The sequence below is a fragment of the Mercenaria mercenaria genome, chromosome 8 (genome assembly GCF_021730395.1).
Source record: "Mercenaria mercenaria strain notata chromosome 8, MADL_Memer_1, whole genome shotgun sequence".
NCBI lineage: Eukaryota > Metazoa > Mollusca > Bivalvia > Venerida > Veneridae > Mercenaria > Mercenaria mercenaria.
In genome coordinates, this window is record NC_069368.1 from 465706 (window position 1) to 489577 (window position 23872).

The following is a 23872-nucleotide window of genomic DNA, read 5'->3' on the forward strand; positions in this document are numbered from 1 at the left end:
CTACACTAAGAGGGCATAACACTCCTGTTCTCTAGCAGTACCAAGCGTAACTTAACCAAATTTATATACCAGTGTTATCAAATTTATCAATTTAAGGACAGTTGTGGCAGTTTCGGGTAAAAATTCCTCAGTAATAGAATTTGTTCAAACTTTGTATATGAACACAGTGTCGTGTAAGAAACAGAATTATGATAAAAAATCGAAGGTCACCCTGCTTGTTCAGGAGTTATCTGCCTTTGAATATGCAAATTTGAAGAAAAATCCAGTTTTAAGGGCAGATAACTCCTAAACAAGCACGGTGACCGATGATTGTTTTTGCATTTTTCTGTTTCTAACATGAAATTGTGCTCATATACAAAGTTTGAACAAATTCTATTACTGGGAGATTTTTGACCCATCTCTCATACAAGAAACTGCAGCGTCTTTAAGATTCATGTTGCATTAAAACAAAGTTTATTTTGAACATACCTTGATTGTCTTTGTCTTTTTGAGCATGTACAAGACCTTGCACCAGAGACTCATATATATCATGTGCTGCCAGCTGTATCTCTCTCTGAGTTTCTGCTCTAGCAGTCATTACTCCAGCCTAAATATAGATCAATCAACACTCTAATTACAAAGGAGTATATGTGATTTTGTGTGAAAATGGCCCCAATTAAGAGAAAACAAAGGAAAATCCGTAACAGAGCAAAACAAATCTGGACAATATCGAATTACAACACTAAATTTTTCGTAAATTAAAAAAATACACATAGAACTTACATGCTCCCAGAATAATACCCTAAATTTGCCAAAGAGCTAAAAGTACTCAAACACAAGAGCTGTCACTATTAGTGACATATGCCCAAGAAGCGTGCCAAAGAATGCTACAGTTGTATGCGCAAAATATGCCAGAATAGTTTAGGTATGAATCATTTTGTGACCTTGACCTGAGAGACCCGTCTCATAAGCGTGACACACCTTCTCAATACGGTTAACATTTGTGTCAAATTATTTTCAAATCCTTTGTAAAATGGCAAAGTTATGGACCAAACACAAAACAGACCATGTTAACCTTTGACTTCTAAGTGTGACCTTGACCTTGGAGCTAAGGGTCTGGGTCTTGCGCATGACATGTCATCTCATTATGGGGAACATTCATGCCAAATAATTTCAAAATTCCTTGATGAATGTCATCCATCTCTTGCCAACTTTGGTAAAAAATGCCATACCAGGTGTATTTCTGAGACAGATTTTGGGACCATAATGTGGTCTGTAAAGGAACCATTCTTATATTTAACAGCTGAAGATTTAAGCTTACTTTCTGAAACCACTTTTTGGCCATTTTTAAAAAAACTTTTGATAACCTGGTTGTCGATTTTGGCCTGACACAAAAAAAAAAAATGTCCAAAAAATAAATGTGTACAAAAATGTGTTTAATATTTCTTTTCATTTTTCTTTTCTTTTTAACAATAACATTTTTTTCATGCAATCCAGTGAAACAGCCCATGTTATAAACAGAGTTATGAGACAAATTTTAGGATCTCAGCATCTGACTGGTTATTTCTGAGCACAACCTTGGAGCAAGAGTAACTGCAGGAAGCTGATTTAAAAGTAACACTTCTTAAATCAAACATTTTTAAACCTCAGGATGCATAAATTTTTGTAAGTCAAATAGCAAATGTAAACCATGCAGGTACAGATCTATTAGATTAATACCTTGTAGTGAGCAAGCCTGGGTGTTTTTTCTCCCTGTGAGCCAACAAGAAGGCCAAGATTAAAACAACCAGCTAGCAGACAGAGATGGGCTGAGCATAACAGTGTTGACAGTGTCTGAGGTACAGGGGAATTTCTATCTGCACTGCTCTTCTCTTTGTGGGCCATCAGCAATTCCCGGATCTGATTCAGTGCATACAGGCGTGACTGAAATATATGCCAACTAATAATTTGTCTTCAGAAAAATTTGAAATTATATAGCAAACCATAATCTGTTTTAAACTACATGTCATATAATTTTCTAAAAAAAGAATGAAAACATCAGGGAATGTTGTATATTTCATTACCTATGATGAACAAACTCAAACTGAGTTTATCATTAGTTTTCTAGGTGTCATTTTTAGTTTTCAAAGAATATGCCGATAGATTTTATTTATCTTATGAAACCAATCCGTTCATTGACTTTATTCACAACTTAAAATCCTTGCAAAAGTTCTAAGCCTATCGAAACAGAGTTTTATGAAACTGGGATCATTAATAAAGTTAAATGTTTGGAAGATTATACAAAAGCATACCTTTAATGAAATACATTTCAGAAAAATAAAAAATTTAGCTAAACGATTAAAACTAGAGATTACATATCGCCTGTTATCTGCAATTTCAAATATTCCTACAAAGTGAGGAAATATTTGCATTAAAAACTTTTCCCTTTCTTGCCTTTCCTGTGCTTCAGGTTGTCTCCCTTAATGAAACTACAAACATCTCCACTGATGGTGTGTGGAGGCTGCCTTCCTCTCTTTCTACCAAGAGTGACATCCCCTGAGTGCTCATGGTGCCATCTCAGTCTTCTGAGAGTCTGTTTCACTTTCTGTAGAGATGCTGTTGTACTTGTACCTTCTGAAATAAAAAACAAATCATTTCTGTTAATTTGATTAGTCATGAAATCCCAGAAATAAATATTCCTTCTTCCTATTCTGAACAGCATTGCATTTATCTAATTCATTAAACCATATATAATTGCCTGTTTATACATGTCCAAATCTCTAAATCTAAGTTCTAGAATCCAGTTCATAGTATGAAAATTTTTTATATTTGTGTTTTTAAATTGAAAGCGCAATAAAATTTTAAAATTTTTTGTGCTATAAAAATGTATGTTTTGTTTTTTGTATTTATGCATGAAAGTAGTGAAGCTTCCAAAGAAGGTCTTAGAACCCCAGTAAGTACTTGTTGAAAAACAAAGATAAAGATCTATGCACCTCCTCCTGGGAGCAGAATTTCTTATGAAGTTTGCTGAATATCAGCCTGGGGTTGCTGAGAAATATTCCAGACAAGGATGGTGCAATAGTTTACTGACGTTGAATAATAAAAGGGCAATAACTCATGGGAAAATCTTTAAACAGAACATGAACATAATATGCCCATCTCTTTTTGTGAGTGAAGCTTCATATGAATTTTTAATGAATTCCAGCCAAAGATTGCTAAGAAATACTTTGGGCAAGGATAGCCTACTAATTTTTAATAATCAAACAGCAATAACTCGGTGAAAAATCATCCAATCAAAATATGAAGACATTATGTGATGAAGTTTTGCTGAATTCCAGCAAGTGGTTGTTGAGGAATACCCAGATAAAAATGGACTAAAAAATATTTTGAATAATAAAAGGGCAATTACTTAAAAAAAAAAATATCCAACCAAAACAGGGGAGAAATGTACATGTCTCCTTTGAAAGAAAAGCTTTCTAGTTTGCCAAATATATAATTTAGCCAGTGGTTGCCATGGTTGTGAGGAATACCTAGATCGAAAGGGGGTTTTACAATAATGTTAAACAAACCCATGTTCCCTGGTCTCCCCCCCCCGGGGCAAAAATTTAATTGAAGGCTAAATTTCCTGGAAAGTTAGTGTCTAAAGTATGTTTTGGGAAAGCTTTGAAAAAACCATTTATTTGGTCGCACAGCTTTTTAAAGATGAAAAAGAAAAAATAAGCATGGTTGGGGTGGTTTTACGAAAAATTTTATTGATTTTTTATGAACAGATACTATATGTTTTTCTATATGGCTACTGTAAAAAAAAGGAAGGGAAAGCAACAGGGAACACGAGTCCCAAAATTCACAAAAAATCCCCGTCACGCAAATTTCTTTACTCTAGCACTGTATTGCAAAGGGAATTTTTAAATTTTGTGGTTGTTTAGCAACATTGAAGCTTTTTTTTTTTAAAAGCCCACAAAAACTCCTTACCGGGTGAGATACTTAAATACACGAAAAATTTGGAAAATAACATCCTGTTGCCACAGAAAAGTGGTCTTTTTTTTTTCCCTTACTTCATTAAAAAAAACTTTACCAGGTAAAATTTGGAAAAATACCCTAAAAATTTGGATAAAGCATGCATTTTGTCTACAAAAAGTTGTCTCGATTTTTCCCTACACTAGTAATGAAAAAGTTACAAAAAAGCATTTTAAGAAACCAAAGGAGGTAATTCAAAAGAAGGAACTGCGCATGACACTTCGTCTCGAGGTGTATAAGTCCCAATTAATAAAAATTTCTCCATGCATGAAAAGAAATGCTTGGGAAATGAAATTTTGATCGACCTTTGCCCTCCAGTGTGCCCTTGCCCTTAGACCTAGGGACCGGATCTTGCGCAGACTTTCTGTCTCGTGGGGGGTGAACATTGTGCAATTTATTAAAATCCTCTAGCATAAGAAAAAATGCTCCGGACATTTTTTTTAAAAAAAAATAGATAAAGGGAAAACTAAAAAAATAGCAAGGTAGATTTATTGTTCGCACACTGCATTTTCCCCCCCAAGTTTCTATCAGGTAGAAGTTTGAAAAAAACCCCTCAAGATTTTGGAGTTATGCTCCGGACAAAAATTTTTTAAGAAAATAAAAAAAGGGAAAAAACCAAAAAAAATGGGCAAGGTAGATTTATTGTTTTTGCACACAGCATTCCCCCAAAAGTGTCAATCAGTGTAAAAAGTCTGAAGAAAATCCCTCCATACTTTTGGAGTTAGCTCCGGAAAATTTTTTTTTAAAAAAAAAGATAAAGGGGAAAAAAACAAACAAGGGGCCAAGAGGCCTAGGTCGCTCACTCCAAAACGTGTAAAACAGTTTGCCCTAGTGATTTATGGAAACAAATTTTTCGCCCAAATTTTCTTAAGATTGGACCAAAAAATTGGTCCTTCCAAAAACAAGCTTTTTTCTTAGTTTGACCTATTTTTTTGACCCTAATACCCATGTTCAAATCGCCTAGATTTTATAAAGGCAATCATTCTGACCAAAATTCTGAAAAAATGAAAAATACAGCCCTATCCCCTAAAAAAAAAGTTTTTCTTTGTTGACCAAGACCTAGTTTTGACCTCAATGACCCATTTTCAAATTCGACCTAGTTTTCATTAAGGCAATAAACCTGACCAAAATTTTCATAAAAATCAATTAAAAAAAAACCTCTCATCGCATAACAAGATTTTTCTTTAACTTGCCCTATGACCAGTTTTTGACCTCGTAACCATTTTTCAAACCGACCTAATTTCATAAAGGCAATCCTTGCCCAAAATTCCATAAATAAATTTGAAAAATCCCTCCTTTTTGATACACAATGTTTTTTTTGTTTTGACCTAGTGCCCTAGTTTTGCCCCGAGATGACCCTTTTTCGAACTGGGCCTAGATTTTATCAAGGTAATCACTCTGGCAAATTTCAGAAGACAGTTAAAAATACCCCCTCATTGCTCAAAAGGGTTTTTCTTTCTGCCCCATTTTCGAATGGGCCCTAGATTTTTATCAAGGTAACTTTCTGACCAAAATTCATGAAGATCATTGAAAAATACGCCTCATCCATACACAAGGTTTTTCGTGAAATGACCTTGTAACCCTAGTTTTTGACCCAGATACCCAAAAAAATTTTTTGAACTTGCCTAGTTTTCATAAAGGGTAATCATTCGACCAAAATCATGAAGTAATTAAAAAATACCCCCTAGCATACAAAAGGTTTTTTTTTGATTTGCCCTAGTGACCTAGTTTTTGCCCAAGAACCATTTTCGAACTCTCCCAGATTTCATCAAGGCAATATTTGACCAAAATTCATAAAGATCTTTTGAAAAATAAGCCTCTATCGCATACACGGTTTTTTTTTGATTTAAACCTAGTGACCTAGTTTTTGACCCGAGATGACCCTTTTTCGAACCCGGCTAGAATTCATCAAGGTATCTTCTGACCAATTTTCTAAAGATTAATTGAAAAATACCCCTCTATCGCAACAAAAGGTTTTTCTTTGATTTGCCCTAGTGAATATTTTTGCCCCCGATGACCCATTTCGAACTGGCCTAATTTCATCAAGTTATCACCTGGCAAAATTTCATAAAGATTAAATGAAAAATACAGCCTCATGAAATACAAAAGGTTTTTCTTTGTTTTATAAAACCCCTATTTTTTGCCCCGAGATGACCCATTTTCGAACTGGCCTAGTTTTCATAAAAGTTATCATTCTGGCTAAATTTCATGAAAAGATCATTTTAAAAAATACCGCCTCTATTGCATACAAAAGGTTTTTTTTTGATTTGCCCTAGTGTCCTAGTTTTTGACCCCGATGCCCCATTTTTAAACTTTGTTAAATTTCATCAAGGTAATCATTTGAAAAAAATCATGAAGATAAATTGAAAAATACACCCTTTTCGCATACACAAGTTTTTACGTGAAATGCCCTGTGACCTATTTTTTGACCCAATGACCCTTTTTCAAACTCGCCTAGATTTCATCAAGGAAATCATTCTGCCCAAAATTCATGAGTAAATTTGAAAAATACCGCCTCAATTGCATACACAAGTTTTTTTTTTTTTTGCCCTGGACCTATTTTTGACCAAAATGACCCATTTTCGAACTCTCCCTAGATTTCATAAGGCAATCTTTCTGCCCAAAAATTTCAGAAGTCAATTGAAAAATACGCCTCTTCGCATACACAAGGTTTTTCTTTGATTTGCCCTAGTGACCTGTTTTTTGACCCGAGATGACCCATTTTCAAACTGGGCTTGAATTCATCAAGGTTTCATTCGACCAATATTCAGATGATTAATTGAAAAAAACCCCCTCTATGCATACAAAGGGTTTTTCTTTGTTTTGACCTATGACTATTTTTTGCCCCCAAGACCCTTTTTCGAACTGGCCTAGATTTCATAAAAAGTTACATCGGCAAAATTTTCAGAAGTTTTAAAGAAAAATACACCCTCTAGCATCCCCAAGGTTTTTTTTCTTGATTTGACCCTAGTTTGACCTAGTTTTTTGCCCCAAAAAAGGGGAAAAAACCCATTTTCAAACTGGGCCTAGTTTTCATCGGGGTTATCATTCTGCCCAATTTCATGAAATTAATTGAAAAATACAGCCTCTACGCAAACACAAGCAAATGTTGACAGACACGGCGACAGCACGGACGCCGGACACCCAGCGATCAAAAAAAACTCACCTGAGCATTGCTCGGGTGAGCTAAATGGGCAAGGTGAGTTATTGTTTTTGCACACTGCACTTCCCCCCAAGGGTTTCTATCATGTATAAGTTTGAAAAAAAACCCCCAGAAATTTTTGGTTATGCCCCGGAAAAGACGTTGCGGACGCCGCACGCCCCGCACGCATGGACGGGAGCATTTAATTTTCCCCCTTGCCTTTGGCGGGGGGATAAAAATCAAAAGGGCAAAAACTACTAAAATGACTCAACTGAAAAAAGAAGATAATCGACTCGCATCTGTGAGTAACCTTCCTATTTAGTTTTGCTGAATTCCAGCCAGTAACTGCTGAGGAATACTCAGAGCAAGAATTGTGGGACAGATGGACAGGAGGACAGACAAAGCAGCAAAATATAATTATGCTTCTCCTTTTGAGGAGCACCACAACATCACTTTAACCCCCCCATTTTATGAAAAGAGGCATTAATCAAAACCCATTTTTTTCCGGTTTCCCATACCGGGACAAACTTTTTCTCTAAAAATTTATGACCCCTTTCCCCAAAAAACTGAGGGGGAGGACAATGTTTCATAAAAAAATTTTTAGATTAATGGTTATTTTACAGCTGAATCAAGGAAGTAATTCTTGTTCCCCCCTTAAATTTCATGAAAAACCCCGAATTACCAAGCAGAAGATACCAACTTCCTCAATGCCCGCACTAGTCGGGTTTTCAACCTCCTGGTAAGGACAAGGGTTTGAAACGTTCTTAACAACTCCACCCCAATCTCCACCCCCACAAAAAAGTAATAGCCCAATCTTTCATACAGTCATTGTCACTTGTCCTAGGACAGTAGTTAATTTCTAGTAAGGTTACCTTTGTTTAAAAATTTGGTGTGGCTTTTCCCCTTCGGAGGTCAAGGTCACATCATTGCCCCAAGATAAGCGAAGGTCTGGTGGCTCCCTTTTATGTGCAGCAAGAAACCTTGACTTTCAGCTGGCTGTTTTGTGTCGATTGCTGCCTGTAAAATGTAACTGTTGAAATGATAAACATTGAAAGCTGATGTCAATGAAAATAGTAGCCCCATTCGCAGGTCTGGTTTGAGTCGCATCTAACACTTTTCACGTAATTCAGCTTTAGTCAATATAATTCAGCATAATTCAGCAAAATTTAGTATGATTTGAAACAATTCAGCACACTTGGGTGCGATCTGTTTGTTTCGGTAATTTGGAAAAAAGAAACATTTAAAGTAAAAAAATTTAGGGTACCCAAATTTTTTCTTGCCCCAACTTGGAGTTTTTTATTTCTTTCTGTAATTTGTTTCATTCAGTACTTCTAAATTCTTGCTAACTCACCAAAATGAAAATCTGTGAATCACCTAAGTTGAACTTAAATATGCAAAACATAATCATAAACTGTTCAAAATCTCACACTATCATAAAACAGTAAAAAACAAACAAACTCATTTTATCCAAACTGTTAAAAAAATACATTATAAAAAAACTATTCATAAAAATAACACATTCACAACAGTTTACCTTTGATTTTTTTTTTGGGTAGATTCCATTCTTCTGCAGATGGATGTGATGTTACGAAATAAATGAAGCTATTAATATTCAACATCTTTGAAAAAGAACCCAATGCAACACATAAAAGAGCACAGTTTGAGAAACAATCCTCTACACCAATGAAATCTTTAAAAAGTATAGGACTTATTTTTATTGTTTCTATAATATCAAAATTAAAACATATGTCTAAAATTCTTTTTTCTTTTTGATACCCATAAATTTAAATTCTTACCCCCCAAGGGAAAAATCTGGTTGGAAAAAAACCCAGGAAATTCGCCCAACAATTAAAGGTTTCCTACTACTTGCCAAAAGGGTCTAACGCAGAATCAGAACAGCTTCTCCCGACAGTCACACATTCACTTTCATATGCCCCAGTTTTACTGCTTACGTTTTCACGTCGCTCCTTCTTCTACAAACCAGAGGATACACAGAATTTTTACCAAAAGCTTTGATTTTTTGTGTTTTATTTATGAAAAAGGGGGTATCAATCAAAATATCTGAGTTAAGGTTAGGCGGTGCAACAACAAGAAGTAATGTACCTACTGTTGTACTGTTTCCTTTATAACTGCGAAAATTATGATTCATTTTCTAAATGAAATAAAATGTAATTTTCTCAGAGGAGCAAGATGAAAATCAGGGCGAAATTTCCATCTATACCTAAAAAACCACCATTTTGAAAACTAAGGGCCCAGATGAATAATTGTCCTTCCAATTTTCGACTTTTTCCCATATTTTCCAATAACTTTTCAAATTTCCTTTTTTTACATCCTTTTTCTTTTTTTAAAAAAAAAAAAAGCGTAAATTCCCCACAGTCTTTTTATTTGTATCTATTCTAATCTCTCCTTTTTGACTTTTCCCCATATCAGGTCACATGTGGGTGGGAAAAGGGTTTCCCCTCAGATCGCTTGTGTTGAAATGTTTCTTTTTCATCGATCAGTTCAGCTGGTACACTTCCCTACACCCGAAAAAAAATTTGCTGTCATGACTGAAAAGTATTAATTTTTAGAACAAAATTTCTATATACAGATAAACGAACAAATATCCGAAAACTAGCAAAACCATAATTAATTTTTAAATGACATTTATGAAAAAATGTTCCCTGGTCAAAATGAAAATTTTTGACCTTGGAAAAGGAATAGCAACCCTGAGCTATGCCTTCAGCTGTTACCATGCCAAACCTGATAAAAAGGCATCTTTTTTTAAAGTATGACTTGCTGTGTCAGTTCATGAAAAACTCCTGACAAAAAGATAAGTCAACACTTATATGATTTTAACATTTTTTTTAACATGACTTTCATCCATCACTTACTGAGTGCATCCCCAAAAATTTTCATGACATGACATTATCCAATTTAAACTTACAGACATTTGTCTATGTACTACTTGCAGATATTCATTCATGTATGTGAGTTACTGACATTCATGAATGTATGACTTACTGACATTCATTAATGTACGACTTACTGACATTCATTAATGTATGACTTACTGGCATCCATTCATGTATGACTTGCCAAATTTCATCCATGTTCTACTTAGTGACATTCATTCATGTTTGATTTACTGACATTCATCTTTATATAACTTACTGGCATTCATATAAGTATCACATACTGACATTCATCCGTAAATAATTTACCAGTTTTTGTCCATGTTAGAGCTACTGACATTCATTCATGTATGACTTTTAATTTACTGGCATTCATTCGTTTATATATGACTCCCCGACATTCATCCCTGTTAACTTTAAAATACTGAATATGTGTATAAATTTTTTATTTTGACTATGACTTATATTCCCAGCTACTCAGAAACAGCATATTTGATGCATAAGGATGGAGCCAACCAAATCTCAAAGTGTCTAGTAAGGCTCATCATCACACAAATGTGTCCAGACTGAGAAAAAACAAGAGGCCATAGGCCCAATCGCTCCCTGTTATCATTGCACTTTAGGACAAAAAGGCCTCAGAAAAAAATACAAGTCCAAAAACAGGAACAACAAAGGGAAAAAATTTTAACCAAAAAGAAAAAAAAATTCTTACAAGGTACGAAAAGTCAAAATACCCTAAAAAATTGGGGTACCCTCCGTTGACCAAAAGTGTCCGGTTTTTCCCTACAGCCAATAATAAAAAGTACAAAAATAAATATTTTTAAATAACAAAAGGGGAAATAATTAAAAAAAAAACTGTGAAGTGAAAAAAAGAAGGGCGCCAAATAAATCTGTTGACATAAATGAAATTTCAGATCAATCTTTATTAGTTTGGAATTACCCCTTTTAATTGAAATAAAGGGGGGGGTAATTTGACATAAAAACATCTAGTTTTACCCCCATTGGGTCAGTCCAACTAATGACAAAAATGAAATTTCAAAAAAATCCATAAGAATTACTGATATAAATCCCTTTTTTGACTACAAAGGGGAGGTAAATCAGATATAAAAAAAAACCTACGTTGGATTGATTTGTCCCTGGGAAACCAAGATTTTTTGTTTTGAAATATTTTGGGAAATTTGTAAAAAAAAAACCCCCTAAAAAGAAGTTCTATATGGCTGCAAAAGCCAAAATAGCCAATTTTTGGGAAATTTTGGGCCATAACCCGAACCCATGATGGAAAATTTGGGCCCGTTCAAGAAAGGGAACCAAGATCTTGGGTGATACAAGTTGGTGCAAGTTTTTTTAAAATCAAATAAAATGAAGTTGCTATTGTGCAGACAAGGTCAAAAACAATTTTGGTTTTTAGGGGGCCCAAAATCTGGAACCCCCTAATGGGAAACTGGCCATTTAAAAAAAGGAACCAGATTTATGGGATCAAGTTTGTGCAAGTTGGTTAAAATAAAACATAAATGAAGCTCTATTGCAGACAAGGGCAAAAAAGCAATTTTGGCCCTTTTAGGGGGCCAACTCTAACCCATAAAAGGGAAACTGGGCCCGTTCAAGAAAGGAACCAGATCTTATGGTGATACAAGTTTGTGCCCGTTTTGGGAAAAATCAAATCATAAATAAAGCTGCTATTTTGCAGAAAAGGTCAAAAAACTGTTTTGGCCCTTTCGGGCCCTAACCTGGGAAACCCCTAATGGATTGGCCAGTTTAAGAAAAGGGAAACCCAGATCTTTTGGTGAACAATTTGTGTGCAAATTTGGGTTTAAAAAAAATCATAAAAAACCCTATCGTGCAGACAAAAAAATTTTGCGGACGGACGGACGACGGATAAGGGTGATCCAAAAAATCACCTTTTCACTATTGACGGTGAGCTAAAAAACAGTAAAGTAAATCTAAAAAAAAGAGTCCAACTGTAAATATACATAAAAACACGACCAAAAAAAAGCTAAGGGACCGGTTTTTTTTTCGTAAAATCGCATTTTCGTTGAGGATATAGGAAATTTCATTAAAAGTACCTTAATATTACAAATCGAACTGGAAGTATTTAAACAGTATTTTCGATTGGAGTACATTTTTTACCAAATTTTTTTTGAACATCTGGGTTTCTACAAATCTTTTTCGAAAGGTATCTAATCTAAAAATACTTTTTTTTCTTTTTTTTCACTGACTAAACATATAAGAATACATTTGCACGTGAACAAAAATTCAATTTTATACCAATACCTCAGCTACCCCTTTAAAGAATAGTTCTGAATAAAAAACGAAATATACAACGTCAGGGCTTAAATTTCTTTTTGCGTGACTGTTTGAGATATAATATGAACAATGTGACTGGTATGCCATCCGATCTAATAGTTTTAAAGGGGAAAAAAATTAAACCCCAAATTTCGTCTAGTTACTTTGTTTTTCGAAAATTTAAAACTACGTTTTCACCATTAATTTTTCTATTTACGCCCCGCAAATGATAGTGACACTTGCACTCAAAGTTTTTTTTCCCGCCCCCTTTTGGAAGGGTGAAAACTTAGACAATACAGGTATTTGTAAAAACGCAACTAAAACATGTTAAAACACTTTAGAGCATAAAAATCTTCGTAGGAGCGATTTTTTCGTTTTAAAAGCTTTTTTGTTAAAAACCCCGGGCTTTGTACATAGAAATGACGAAAAGCAGCCGGACCACAACAACTTTTGTAGTATCTATATTTTTTTTAAATTTCAATTCGACATCGCGAATGCACTGCATGAGAAATTATAGTAAGACAAAAAGGTTTTTTGGAGGACACAAAAATATGAAAATTATCTTTTCTAGAGTACCTGACTTACCAAAACATCTATGACATTAAACATTCTAAAAATTTCAAAAAGAATTTGCAAAAAATTCAGTGTCAAAAAAGGGTTTGCAAAACGCAGTGTCAAAAAAAAATTTAGTAATCTTGCAGTGTCAAAAAGGGTTAACAACTTGCAGTCAAAAAGGTTAAGAAATCTTGCGTGCAAAAAAGGATTTAGCAAATCTTGCAGTGTCAAAAAAGGATTTAGCAAAACCTTGCAGTGTCAAAAAGGATTAAGCAAACCTTGCAGTGTCAAAAAGGATTAAGCAAACCTTGCAGTGTCAAAAAGGATTAAGCAAAACCTTGCAGTGTCAAAAAGGATTAAGCAAACTTTGCAGTGTCAAAAAGGATTTAGCAAAACCTTGCAGTGTCAAAAAAAAGGGTTTTAAACAAAACCGCAGTGTCAAAAAGGTTAACAAATTTGCAGTTCAAAAAAGGATTAGCAAAAACCCTTTCAGTGTCAAAAAAGGATTAAGCAATTCTTGCAGTGTCAAAAAGGATTAAGCAAAACCTTGCAGTGTCAAAAAAGGATTAAGCAAAACATTGCATGCCAAAAAAGATTTTAAAAGCAAAACCTTGCGTGTCAAAAAAAAAAAAAAAAAAAAAAAAAAAAAATTTTAAAAAAAAAAAAAAAAAAAAAAAAAAAAAAAAAGTTAAAAACCTTGGTCCCCCGTTCATCCCTTTTCGATCAAAAAAAGGCAAAACGAGGTTTCAAGAAGGCCAAGTAAACGGGCGGTGATGTCGAAAAAGGAATGGGCAAACAGCAAGTTCAAGCAATCAAAAGGGTATTGATGCTAGAAAACGGTCCCATTTGGTTAACCCGAAGGAGGACGAACGAACAAACGGGCAACAGGACAACACTATATCCTCCCGACAGTAATCCGGGGGCATAAAAAGGGGTTTTGCAAACCTTTCAGTGTCAAAAAGGATTAAACAAAACCTTTCAGTCCCAAAGGATTAAGGAAAAACCTTGCGGGCAAAAAGGAAATTAACAAACCTTTCAGTGTCAAAAAGGATTAACAAAACCTTGCAGTTCAAAAAAGGGTTAACAAAACCTTGCATGTCAAAAAAGGATTAAAAAAAACTTGCAGGTCAAAAATGATTACCAAAGTTGCGTGTCAAAAAAATTAAGCAAAACCTTTTCAGTGTCAAAAAGGGTTTTAAACAAACCTTCGGTGTCAAAAGGATTAACAACCTTGCGGTGTCAAAAAGGATTAAGCAAACCTTGCGGTGTCAAAAAGGATTAAGCAAACCTTGCAGTGTCAAAAAGGATTAAGCAAAACCTTGCAGTGTCAAAAAGGATTAAGCAAACCTTGCAGTGTCAAAAAGGATTAAGCAAACCTTGCAGTGTCAAAAAGGATTAAGCAAACCTTGCAGTGTCAAAAAGGATTTAGCAAAACCTTGCAGTGTCAAAAAAGATTAAGCAAACCTTGCAGTGTCAAAAAGGATTAAGCAAACCTTGCGTGTCAAAAGGATAACAAACCTTGCAGTGTCAAAAAGGTTTAGCAAAAACCCCGGGAGTGTCAAAAGGATTAAACAAACCTTGCAGTGTCAAAAAGGATTAAGCAAACCTTGCAGTGTCAAAAAAGATTAAGCAAACCTTGCAGTGTCAAAAAAGGATTAAGCAAACCTTGCAGTGTCAAAAAAGATTAAGCAAACCTTGCAGTGTATCCGGATAAGAGAATGAGATCTTGATCACTGATGAAAATTCTTTCTTCATAATTCTGGGTGATACATGTTTCAAAGAAAATCATCTCACTTGTCTTTTTTTTTTTTTTTTGTTTCCCCTTTCCCCAAAACTTTCAGCTGTTTTTTTGCTAAAACCAGTGAGAATGAAATGTCGTCTGTACACCACAACCAGCTGTAAAACCCCGCTTTTCCCCCCAAAAGGTTCCCTACATACATGTCATACACCAAGAAGTTTCATTTTGAATTTAAACATCTTTTCCACCACTGCTCAGTCTCATCCCCATTTTTTCTAAAATTATGCAAAATTTATTCTTTTAAAATTTATACAAAAAAAAACAAAACTTTTTCTACTCCAACACTGGTAAAATTTTGTCAATTTTTCCCTTTCCCTCACAGAAAACTGAAAATCATAGTTTTATGGAATGGTTTAATGGGTTTTTAAAAAAAAGTAAAACACAGTAAAGCTTAACTTTAAATGAGTTGGATTTTTAAAAGTCCAAGGCATGGCACCTTCGTCAAAAGAACAAATTTTGTTGAGAGAAACTATGATCTACTGACCAAGCTTAATAAGGATCCATTAAACAGTGTATGAGAAGTTGTGTTTCAACTTCAAGCTCTAACAGCTCCTAAAATCGGACAAATGTCCCCTTTTAAAAGAAATTTGGAAAGAAACCTAATAATGATACCATAAACCAAGTTTTATGAAATCCATCAATGTTTAGGAAATTGTTTAAAAAATTTTAAAATTTAAAGTTTTTTCTATTTTTTTCTAAAAGCCATTAGATCATTTGAAAAAAATTGGAAGGGCCCCCGCAAAAATGCTAGAGACCAAAGCTTGTGAATTCCAATAAGTATTTCTAGATGAAATTGCATGTGGACAAAAGACAAAGGAGACTGACCATTTGCCCATTCTAAAATTTTACCCAAACATTTGGGTTTAAAGGAAAAAAAAGCTACAAAAAATGTTAAAAAGCCATAAAACCAAACTAAAATTGTGCTCAGTAGGATGCAATAACTAGAGAGGTTGAATTGAACCCCCATTTTAGGCAAAATTTGGTTTCATTAGCAAACAATATATCTGAGGTTTATCTTTGTTCCCTCTGATTCATCAGAGAATTCAATTACTTAGGAGAACAAATAAGTACTGTATATAACCCCGGAACAATGCTTTGGTTTTCTGCCTCTTTTTTCATAAAAAGGCATCGAAAGACAGTAAAACTCCCCCCACTGCTTGGAAGTAAAGGGGAAAACCTTGACCCTTTTGCTGTACCTTGATTTGAACTGACATGGCTGACTCATGAAATTTGCACAACACTTTATGAGGATCATTTTACCAAGCATGAAAAACCTTTTAAGGGGGTTTTGGGGGAAAAAACCAAAAACCTTTACCTTTGGTTTTGACCTTTACCTGAGTTGACATGGTGACCCTGAGTTTTGATGAGGGGATCATTTGACCTAAGTTTTTTATGAAAAACCTTCAAGGGGGGTTTTGGAGATCAGAGGGACACAAAAAAGGAAAGGGCCCAAAACCTTTTACCCCAAGTTGTGACCTTTACCTTGACCGGCTGGCTGACTCATTGTCCGCACATCTTTTTTATGAGGTGAAACTTTAACCCCAAATTTTATCAAATTCCTTTAGAGGTTTTGGGGATATAGAGCGGGGCCGAAATCGAAGGCTAAACCCTGACCTTAGTTTTGCCTTGACCCTTACCGGGATGACCCACTCAGAGTTTTGCACTCACCTTGAGAGGTGATCATTTGACCAAGTTTCATAAAATCCTTCAAAGGGGAAATTTGGGGATACAGAGCAGACACAAAAGGAGGCTCAAACCTTTTACCCTCAGTTGGCCTTTACTTAGCCGGATGGGTGACTCATAAGTTCTGCAACGCCCTTTATGATGATCATTTGACCCAAGTTTGATGAAAATCCTTTAAGGGGGTTTTGGGGATATAGAGCAACACAAAAAGGAAGGCCAACCTTTTTACCCAAAATTGTGACCTTGACCTTTTCCGGCAAATGACTCTGGATTCTGAAATCGTCTTTAGAGGGATCATTTGCCATATTTTTAAAAAATTTCCTTCAAGGGTTTAGGAGAAAAAGCGGCACAAAAAAGGAAGGCTCAAAATTTTGACCTTGTTTTTGGGGACCTTGACCCTTTGGGCCGCAAAGGGTGACTCATGGGTTCGCCATTGTCTTGATGATGTCATTTGACCCCAAATTTTATGAAAAAACCTTAAAGGGTTTTTGGGGGTATGGAGCGGACATGAAAGTGGGACGGACAACAGACGGGGGTGACCATTCCATAATCCCCAACCACTTTTGGGGGGGGATTAATAAACTTTTAACAAGAGGGGCCTGAAAGGCCCTATATGCCACCGTTATCATTGCCATGAGGGCGAAGGCCTCATAAAAAAAACAAAGTCCAAAGGACAGGAACAACAAGGGAAAAATTTAACCAAAAAGAAAAAAAAAAATTTTTACTTTAAGATTGCAAAATCACCAAAAATTGGGGTACCATCCATTGTACCACAGAAAAGTGGTCTCGGTTATTCCCTACGGGCCCAAAAAAAAAAAGTTATTTAAAAAAACTATTTAAGTAACGTAAAAAAAAAAAATAAATTAAAAAAAAAAATATTGTAAGGAACAAAAGAAGGATCTGCCAATAAATCTGTTCATAAAGAAATTTAGATCAAAATTTCATTAGTTATGGAGATTACCCATTTTTAATTTGAAAAAAAGGTAGGTAATTTTACATAAAACGTCCATATTATTACCCATTGTCTCGTCCAAGTAATAACAATAAAAAAATTTCAAAAAGTCCTATAAGTACTTTTGAAAAAATCCATTTTGATTACAATCAGGGGGGTAATAATAAAAAATAACCCCGGAACCTACGATTGGATCGATTTGTCATGAATCCAAGATTATTGTTTTTAAGATATTTTGGAAGTTTTACAAATAAAACCATAAATGATCTCATAAAGGGTGCAAAGCCAAAAAGCTAATTTTGGCCTTTTAAGGGGGCCAAACCTGGGGCCCCTGTGGGAAACTGGCCCGCAAGAAAGGAAGCAAGATCCGTGGGATACAAGATGTTCAAATTTGGTTAAAAACAAAACTAAATGAAGCTGCAAATTTTGCGACAAGGTCAAAATATAATTTTGGCCCTTTTTTGGGCCATAACCCGGGAAACCCCTGGGGATCTGGCCGATCAAGAAAGGGAAACCCAGATCTATGGGACACAAGTTTTGTGGGTTTTATTAAATTTAAATCATAAATAAGCGCTATTGTGCAGACAAGGGCAAAATAGCTAATTTTTGGGCCCCTTTTAGGGGCCATCACTCTGAACCCCCAAAAGGATCTGGCCCGTTTAAGAAAAACCAAGATCTCGTGGTGATACATTTTTGTGCCATTTGGTAAAAAACAAATCATAAATAAAACTGCTATTGGCAGACAAGGTCAAAAAAGCTAATTTTGGCCCCTTTTAGGGGGCCATAACTCTGGAACCCATAATGGGATCTGGCCAGTTCAAGAAAGGAACCGTGACCTTATGGTGATACAAGTTGTGTGCAAGTTTGGTTAAAATAGAATCATAAATGAAACCACTATGGTGCAGACAAGGAATTGTTGATGCACGCAGGGACGACGGACGAAGGGTGATCACAAAAGCTCACCTTGTCACTATGTGACAGGTGAGCTAAAAATGGCATTAACAAGAGCTGTCTGTAAGACAGCGCGCTCGACTTTTCTCAGTGCTTGACTCTGAATTAGAGCTTTGCCAGTAAAAAAAAATCCAAGTTAAAAAGGGGCATAACTCTGTCCAGATTCAAATCAAAGTTATGGGAATTGTATCTCCTGGTGCAGACTTTGATAGTAAATAACTATTTTGAGTTTCAAGTCAAAAGCTTTAATAGTAACAGAGATATTTGACTGTATCAAAAATTTTAGCCAAAAATTCTAAGTTAAAAAGGGGCATAATTCTGTCAAAATTCAAAAATCAGAGTTATGGGGATTGTTTCTCCTGGTGTAGACTTTGATGGTAAATAAGTATTTTAAGTTTCAAGTCAATAGCTTTGATAGTAACAGAGATATTTGACTTTATTATAAACTTTGACCAAAAATTCTAAGTTAAAAAGGGACATAATTCTGTCAAAATTCAAATCAGAGTTATGGGGATTGTTTCTCCTGGTGTAGACTTTGATAGTAAATAACTATTTTAAGTTTCAAGTCAACAGCTTTGATAGTAACAGAGATATTTGACTTTATCAAAAACTTTAACCAAAAATTCTACGTTAAAAAGGGGCATAATTCTGTCAAAAACTCAAATCAGAGTTATGGGGATTGTTTCTCCTGGTGCAGACTTATAGATATTAGAGATATTTGACTTCATCAAAAACTTTAACTAACGGAGACGCCGACGCTGGGGCGAGTACAATAGCTCTACTTTTTCTTCGAAAAGTCGAGCTAAAAACAAATTTGGTTCCTGCAAAGGTTTATAAATCTATAACTTAAAATACATAACACACCCTCACTATCATTCTGCTGTAATCCATTGCTGAACAGTTTGTTCTGCAGCCATGGGCCTATCTGCTTTTCCTCTTCTGTGATTGGTGAACCTAACAACATGTTACCAAGGCAATGACCGATCAGCAATGAGCAAACTCTTTCCAGGTCAACCAACCAAATCGCTGACACACTGGAGTTAAAACCTGAAAATATATTTAACAAGATAGTTATGAATCCTATCCTGTTACATGACTAAAAAGATGTGTGCAGAGTTTAATCAAAGGCCTGAATGGCCCGAGTCGGCTAATGATTGATGTACTGACAGTATAGTCCACCAGTTTCAGTTTGTTTTTAGTTTTTTTCTTAAAATTTCATAACACAGCTCGATATTTACCCAAAATATTATATCCAGATACGATTACACTTTTCTCCAGTTTGAACAATATATTTTACAAATTGTGATGATACGAAGACATTTAGCAGCAATTGACAGTATCTGACATTGAAGTTTACGGTTAAATTACCTCTTATTTAAATCTTTTCATAAAAAAGTTGTTTCGTTTCGTGAAAGCAGCCAAACATAGACGATCTACTTTCGATTTCAAAAACTACAAGAAAATACAATTTAATGTTTCGCCGATTTGTTTATTTCTCGAAAAATAAGAATTAAAATCATTTTTAATATCAGTAGTAACTAAACAAACCAGTAAGAGCTTCTTCTTTCGATAATTTATCCATTTACTGACTGCAAAATTCAACCCACGCAAAGTTTATAGAAATCATACGATGCGTGTTTACGTTCAATGTGGGAGAATTAAGGCTGATCAGCTATGTTACCTAACGCATCCAGACGATTCAGATTTTGTTTTTAAAAAAGCATTGTGTGCGTTTATGTAATTTTATATATGTTTTTATACGCTTAGAAATTATTAGACATGCGTATTTGCATTATTTCTATACGTAATTTACGCTAATACGCATCTTATCTGGAGCCCTGTGGAACTATTTTTTGTCTTTCGCTGGATGTTACCCAAGCTTTGTAAGCCTGCGCAATTCTTAAAATGCACATTTATGCTTAATGAGTTACATTCGAGAATTGCACAATTACAAGTCATAAATATGACAGATTACATCGTATATTGGTCATAGCAAAGGGAATTGACACAACTTAACTTCATTCATGCAGTGAACTGTTTGAAGTTTGAGAAATCTAATGGAACTACATCCCTTCACTGTGTTATTTGGTCCATTTAGAGAATCGTTGGATAGCAAGGACTCGTCAAAAGGCTTTCAGCCTTTAGCCAACTCAAAAACCTTTTGACTCGTAGTTTCCAAGAAATATGCTTACATTCAAAACTTTTACATTAGTTCTGTTAGAATTTTTTTTTTAATCTACATTAAAAATGGGCTTCTTTTTGCCAAAATAAAAGTTTGAAATATGCTACTTGTCCTGCCAGGACACAACATGATGCCAAAAACATGTGAAATTTAAAAGCATTTGACCTAGATGTTTTTTGAGAGACCTGCACACATGCAAAACTTTTGTGATCAAGACACTGACAAATGGCTGATAACAAAAGCTCTAGATTTTAAAATAAGCAAGAAGTACACTGAACTACACTAATCCACATTCAGTCAAAAATTATTGTGAATATCTCACAAAACATAAACCTATTGCATAAATTATATTTTTGAATGTTAAAGTTTGAAATCATGCATGAAAACAGAAAACATTTAGAGTTTATATTGCCATTTCCAGACTGTTATAAATTACATGTGATATTTGAGGTCAGTATGATGAAAAGTCCTTCTCTATTAAATCTAGTCCAAAACAAGAGCTGTCTCCATAGGATGACACATGCCCCCGATGGCACTTTGAATGAAAAGTTATGGCCGATGTTAGAGTTTAGGACCTTTGACCTACGGACCTGGGTCTTGCACGCGTGACACGTCGTCTTACTGTGCCACACATTCATGCGTAGTTATTCTAAAATCCATGCATGAATGACAAAGATATGGACCGGACATGCCCATCATTGCACTATCATGAAATATGACCTTTAACGTCTAAGTGTGACCTTGACTTTTGAGCTACGGACCTGGATCTTGCGCGCGACATGTCGTCTTACTGTGGTACACATTCATGCCAAGTTATTTGAAAATCCATCCATGGATGACAAAGATATGGACCGGACACGAATGCACTATCATGAAAAATGACCTTTAACATCTAAGTGTGACCTTAACCTTTGAGCTACGGACCTGGGTCTTGCGCGCGACATGTCGTCTTACTGTGGTACACATTCATGCCAAGTTATTTGAAAATCCATCCATGGATGACAAAGATATGGACCGGACACGAATGCACTATCATGAAAAATGACCTTTAACGTCTAAGTGTGACCTTGACCTTTGAGCTACGGACCTGGGTCTTGCGCACACACGTCGTCTTACTGTGGTACACATTCATGCCAAGTTATTTGAAAATCCATCCATGGATGACAAAGATATGGACCGGACACAAAAATTGCGGATAGACTGACAGACCAACAGACAGACAGACAGACAGACGGTTCAAAAACTATATGCCTCCCTTCGGGGGCATAAAAACATTTCTCTTTAAAAGATATAGATATAGGTAATGTGGACTTTATTTCCATCTCAAGCCACATATGGTGTGGTTTTACAACACAAACAGAAAAATCAAAGTACTACATTCTAAAGGGCTGATCTGAATACATCAGAAGTTTAACAACAAGAGCTGTCGGAGGACAGCAACGCTCGACTATTCAACAGCCTTGTCGACTGAATGAATACGAAAGTCGAAAAAGGGGCATAATTTAAAACAAGTGAATGAAGTATTGCCATGCAATACAAAGTCCCCTACTGGAGGGCACCTAATTTTCTCTACTGCAGTATAACATAATGAACTGATATCTGTCAATGATGTATAAACAATATTGTACTATATATACAATATGTTATAACAAAACACTTGGATTAAAATTTATATATATAAAAACCTATAGTTGTTTTCATATTGAATTTTTTTGGCTGATTATAAAAATGTTATCATGTAAGTTATTTATAGTAACAACAAACGGAAATTAATCTTTAAAAAAAAAAAAAAAAAAAAAAAAAAAAATCTATATAATATAAGTCCACAAGAAACTCTTTAGAAAAGTGGTCACGATTTTTCTCTACCGCCAGTAATAAAAAAGTTACAATAAAATCTATTTATAGTAACAACAAAGGGACGTAATTCTAAAAACAAGGGTGCCTCATGGTGGTGAACATTTGGTCCAAGTTACATCAAAATCCCTCCATGCATGAAGAAGAAATGTTCCGTACAAAGTCATTCTTGAATTTGACCTTTGACCTCTAAATATGACCTTGACCTTAGACCTAGGGACCCTGTTCTTGCGCATGACATGTTGTCTCATCCAGGGGAATATTTGTGCCAACTGATATCTAAATCCTGCTTTGCATGACAAAGTTATAGACCGGACAGGAAAAAAATCCTCTTGACCTTTGATCTCAAAGTGTGACCTTGACCTTTAAGCTAGGGTACTGGGTGTTGCGCATGACACGTCGTCTCATCATGGGAAACATTTATGCCAAGTAATATTGTAATCCCTTGATGGATGACAGAGTTCTGGATCGGACAGGGAAAAAACCTTATTGACCTTTGACCCCCAATTGTGACCTTGACCTTTGAGCTAGGGGTCTGGGATTTGCGCACGACACGTCGTCTCATCATGGGGAACACTTGTGCTAAGTGATATTAAAATTCCTTAATGAATGTCAGAGTTATGGACCGGACACGAAACAGACCTGTTCATGCTATGTTAACATTTGACTGCTAAGTGTGACCTTGACCTTTGAGCTAGGGGTTTGAAAGTTGTGCATGACACATCGTCTTATTATGAGGTACATTTGTGCCAAGTAATATTAAAATCCCTTCATGGATGGGAGAGTTATGGACCGGACAGGAAAAAAGCCCTGTTGACCTTTGACCTCCAACTGTGACCTTGACCTTTGTGCTAGGGGTCCGGGTTTTGCGCATGACACGTCGTCTCATCATGGGGAACATTTATGCCAAGTAATATTAAAATCCCTTCATGGATGGGAGAGTTATGGACCGGACAGGAAAAAAGCCCTGTTGACCTTTGACCTCCAATTGTGACCTTGACCTTTGAGCTAGGGGTCCGGGTTTTGCGCATGACACGTCGTCTCATCATGGGGAACATTTGTGCCAAGTAATATTAAAATCCCTTCATGGATGACAGAGTTATGGACCGGACACGAAATTGCGGACGGACGGACGGACGGACGGACGGACGGACGGACTGACGGAAAAGCGCATTCCTATAGTCCCCGAAACTGGTTTTCAACCAGTAGGGGACTAAAAAGCAAAATAGGGTTATGGAACCTGCATATTGCTTATCAGCTCATGACAGTGGACAAGTGTGTGAAGTTTCAATCCATTCCCATTAGTGGGTACTGAGATACCAGCTTACATACAAAACCTTAACCAAAAAATTCTAAGTCGAAAAAAGGGGCATAATTTTGTAAAAAAGCAAAACAGAGTTATGGAACCTGCTTTGTGTATGTCGGATCATGACAGTGAACAAGTGTGTGAAGTTTCAATCCATTCCAATTAGTGAGTACTGAGATACCAGCTTACATACAAAACCTTAACCAAAAATGTCTAAGTCGAAAAAGGGGCATAATTTTGTAAAAAAGCAAAATAGAGTTATGGAACCTGTGCAATATAAGTCAGTTTATCACAGTG

General features: G+C 35.6%; 1 protein-coding gene across 1 annotated transcript in view; it reads right to left on the bottom strand.

Moving 5' to 3' along the window:
* Window positions 1-23872, bottom strand: part of LOC123565561 (probable E3 ubiquitin-protein ligase HERC1) — a 182289-nt gene that overhangs the window by 133493 nt on the left and 24924 nt on the right. The window contains exons 16-20 of the mRNA XM_053550306.1: window positions 19098-19280; window positions 2413-2592; window positions 2334-2365; window positions 1699-1902; window positions 469-586 (exon numbers count right to left, since the gene is read on the bottom strand). Of these exons, the coding sequence (XP_053406281.1) occupies window positions 469-586; window positions 1699-1902; window positions 2334-2365; window positions 2413-2592; window positions 19098-19280 (717 nt within the window). The remainder of the gene's footprint in view (window positions 1-468; window positions 587-1698; window positions 1903-2333; window positions 2366-2412; window positions 2593-19097; window positions 19281-23872) is intronic.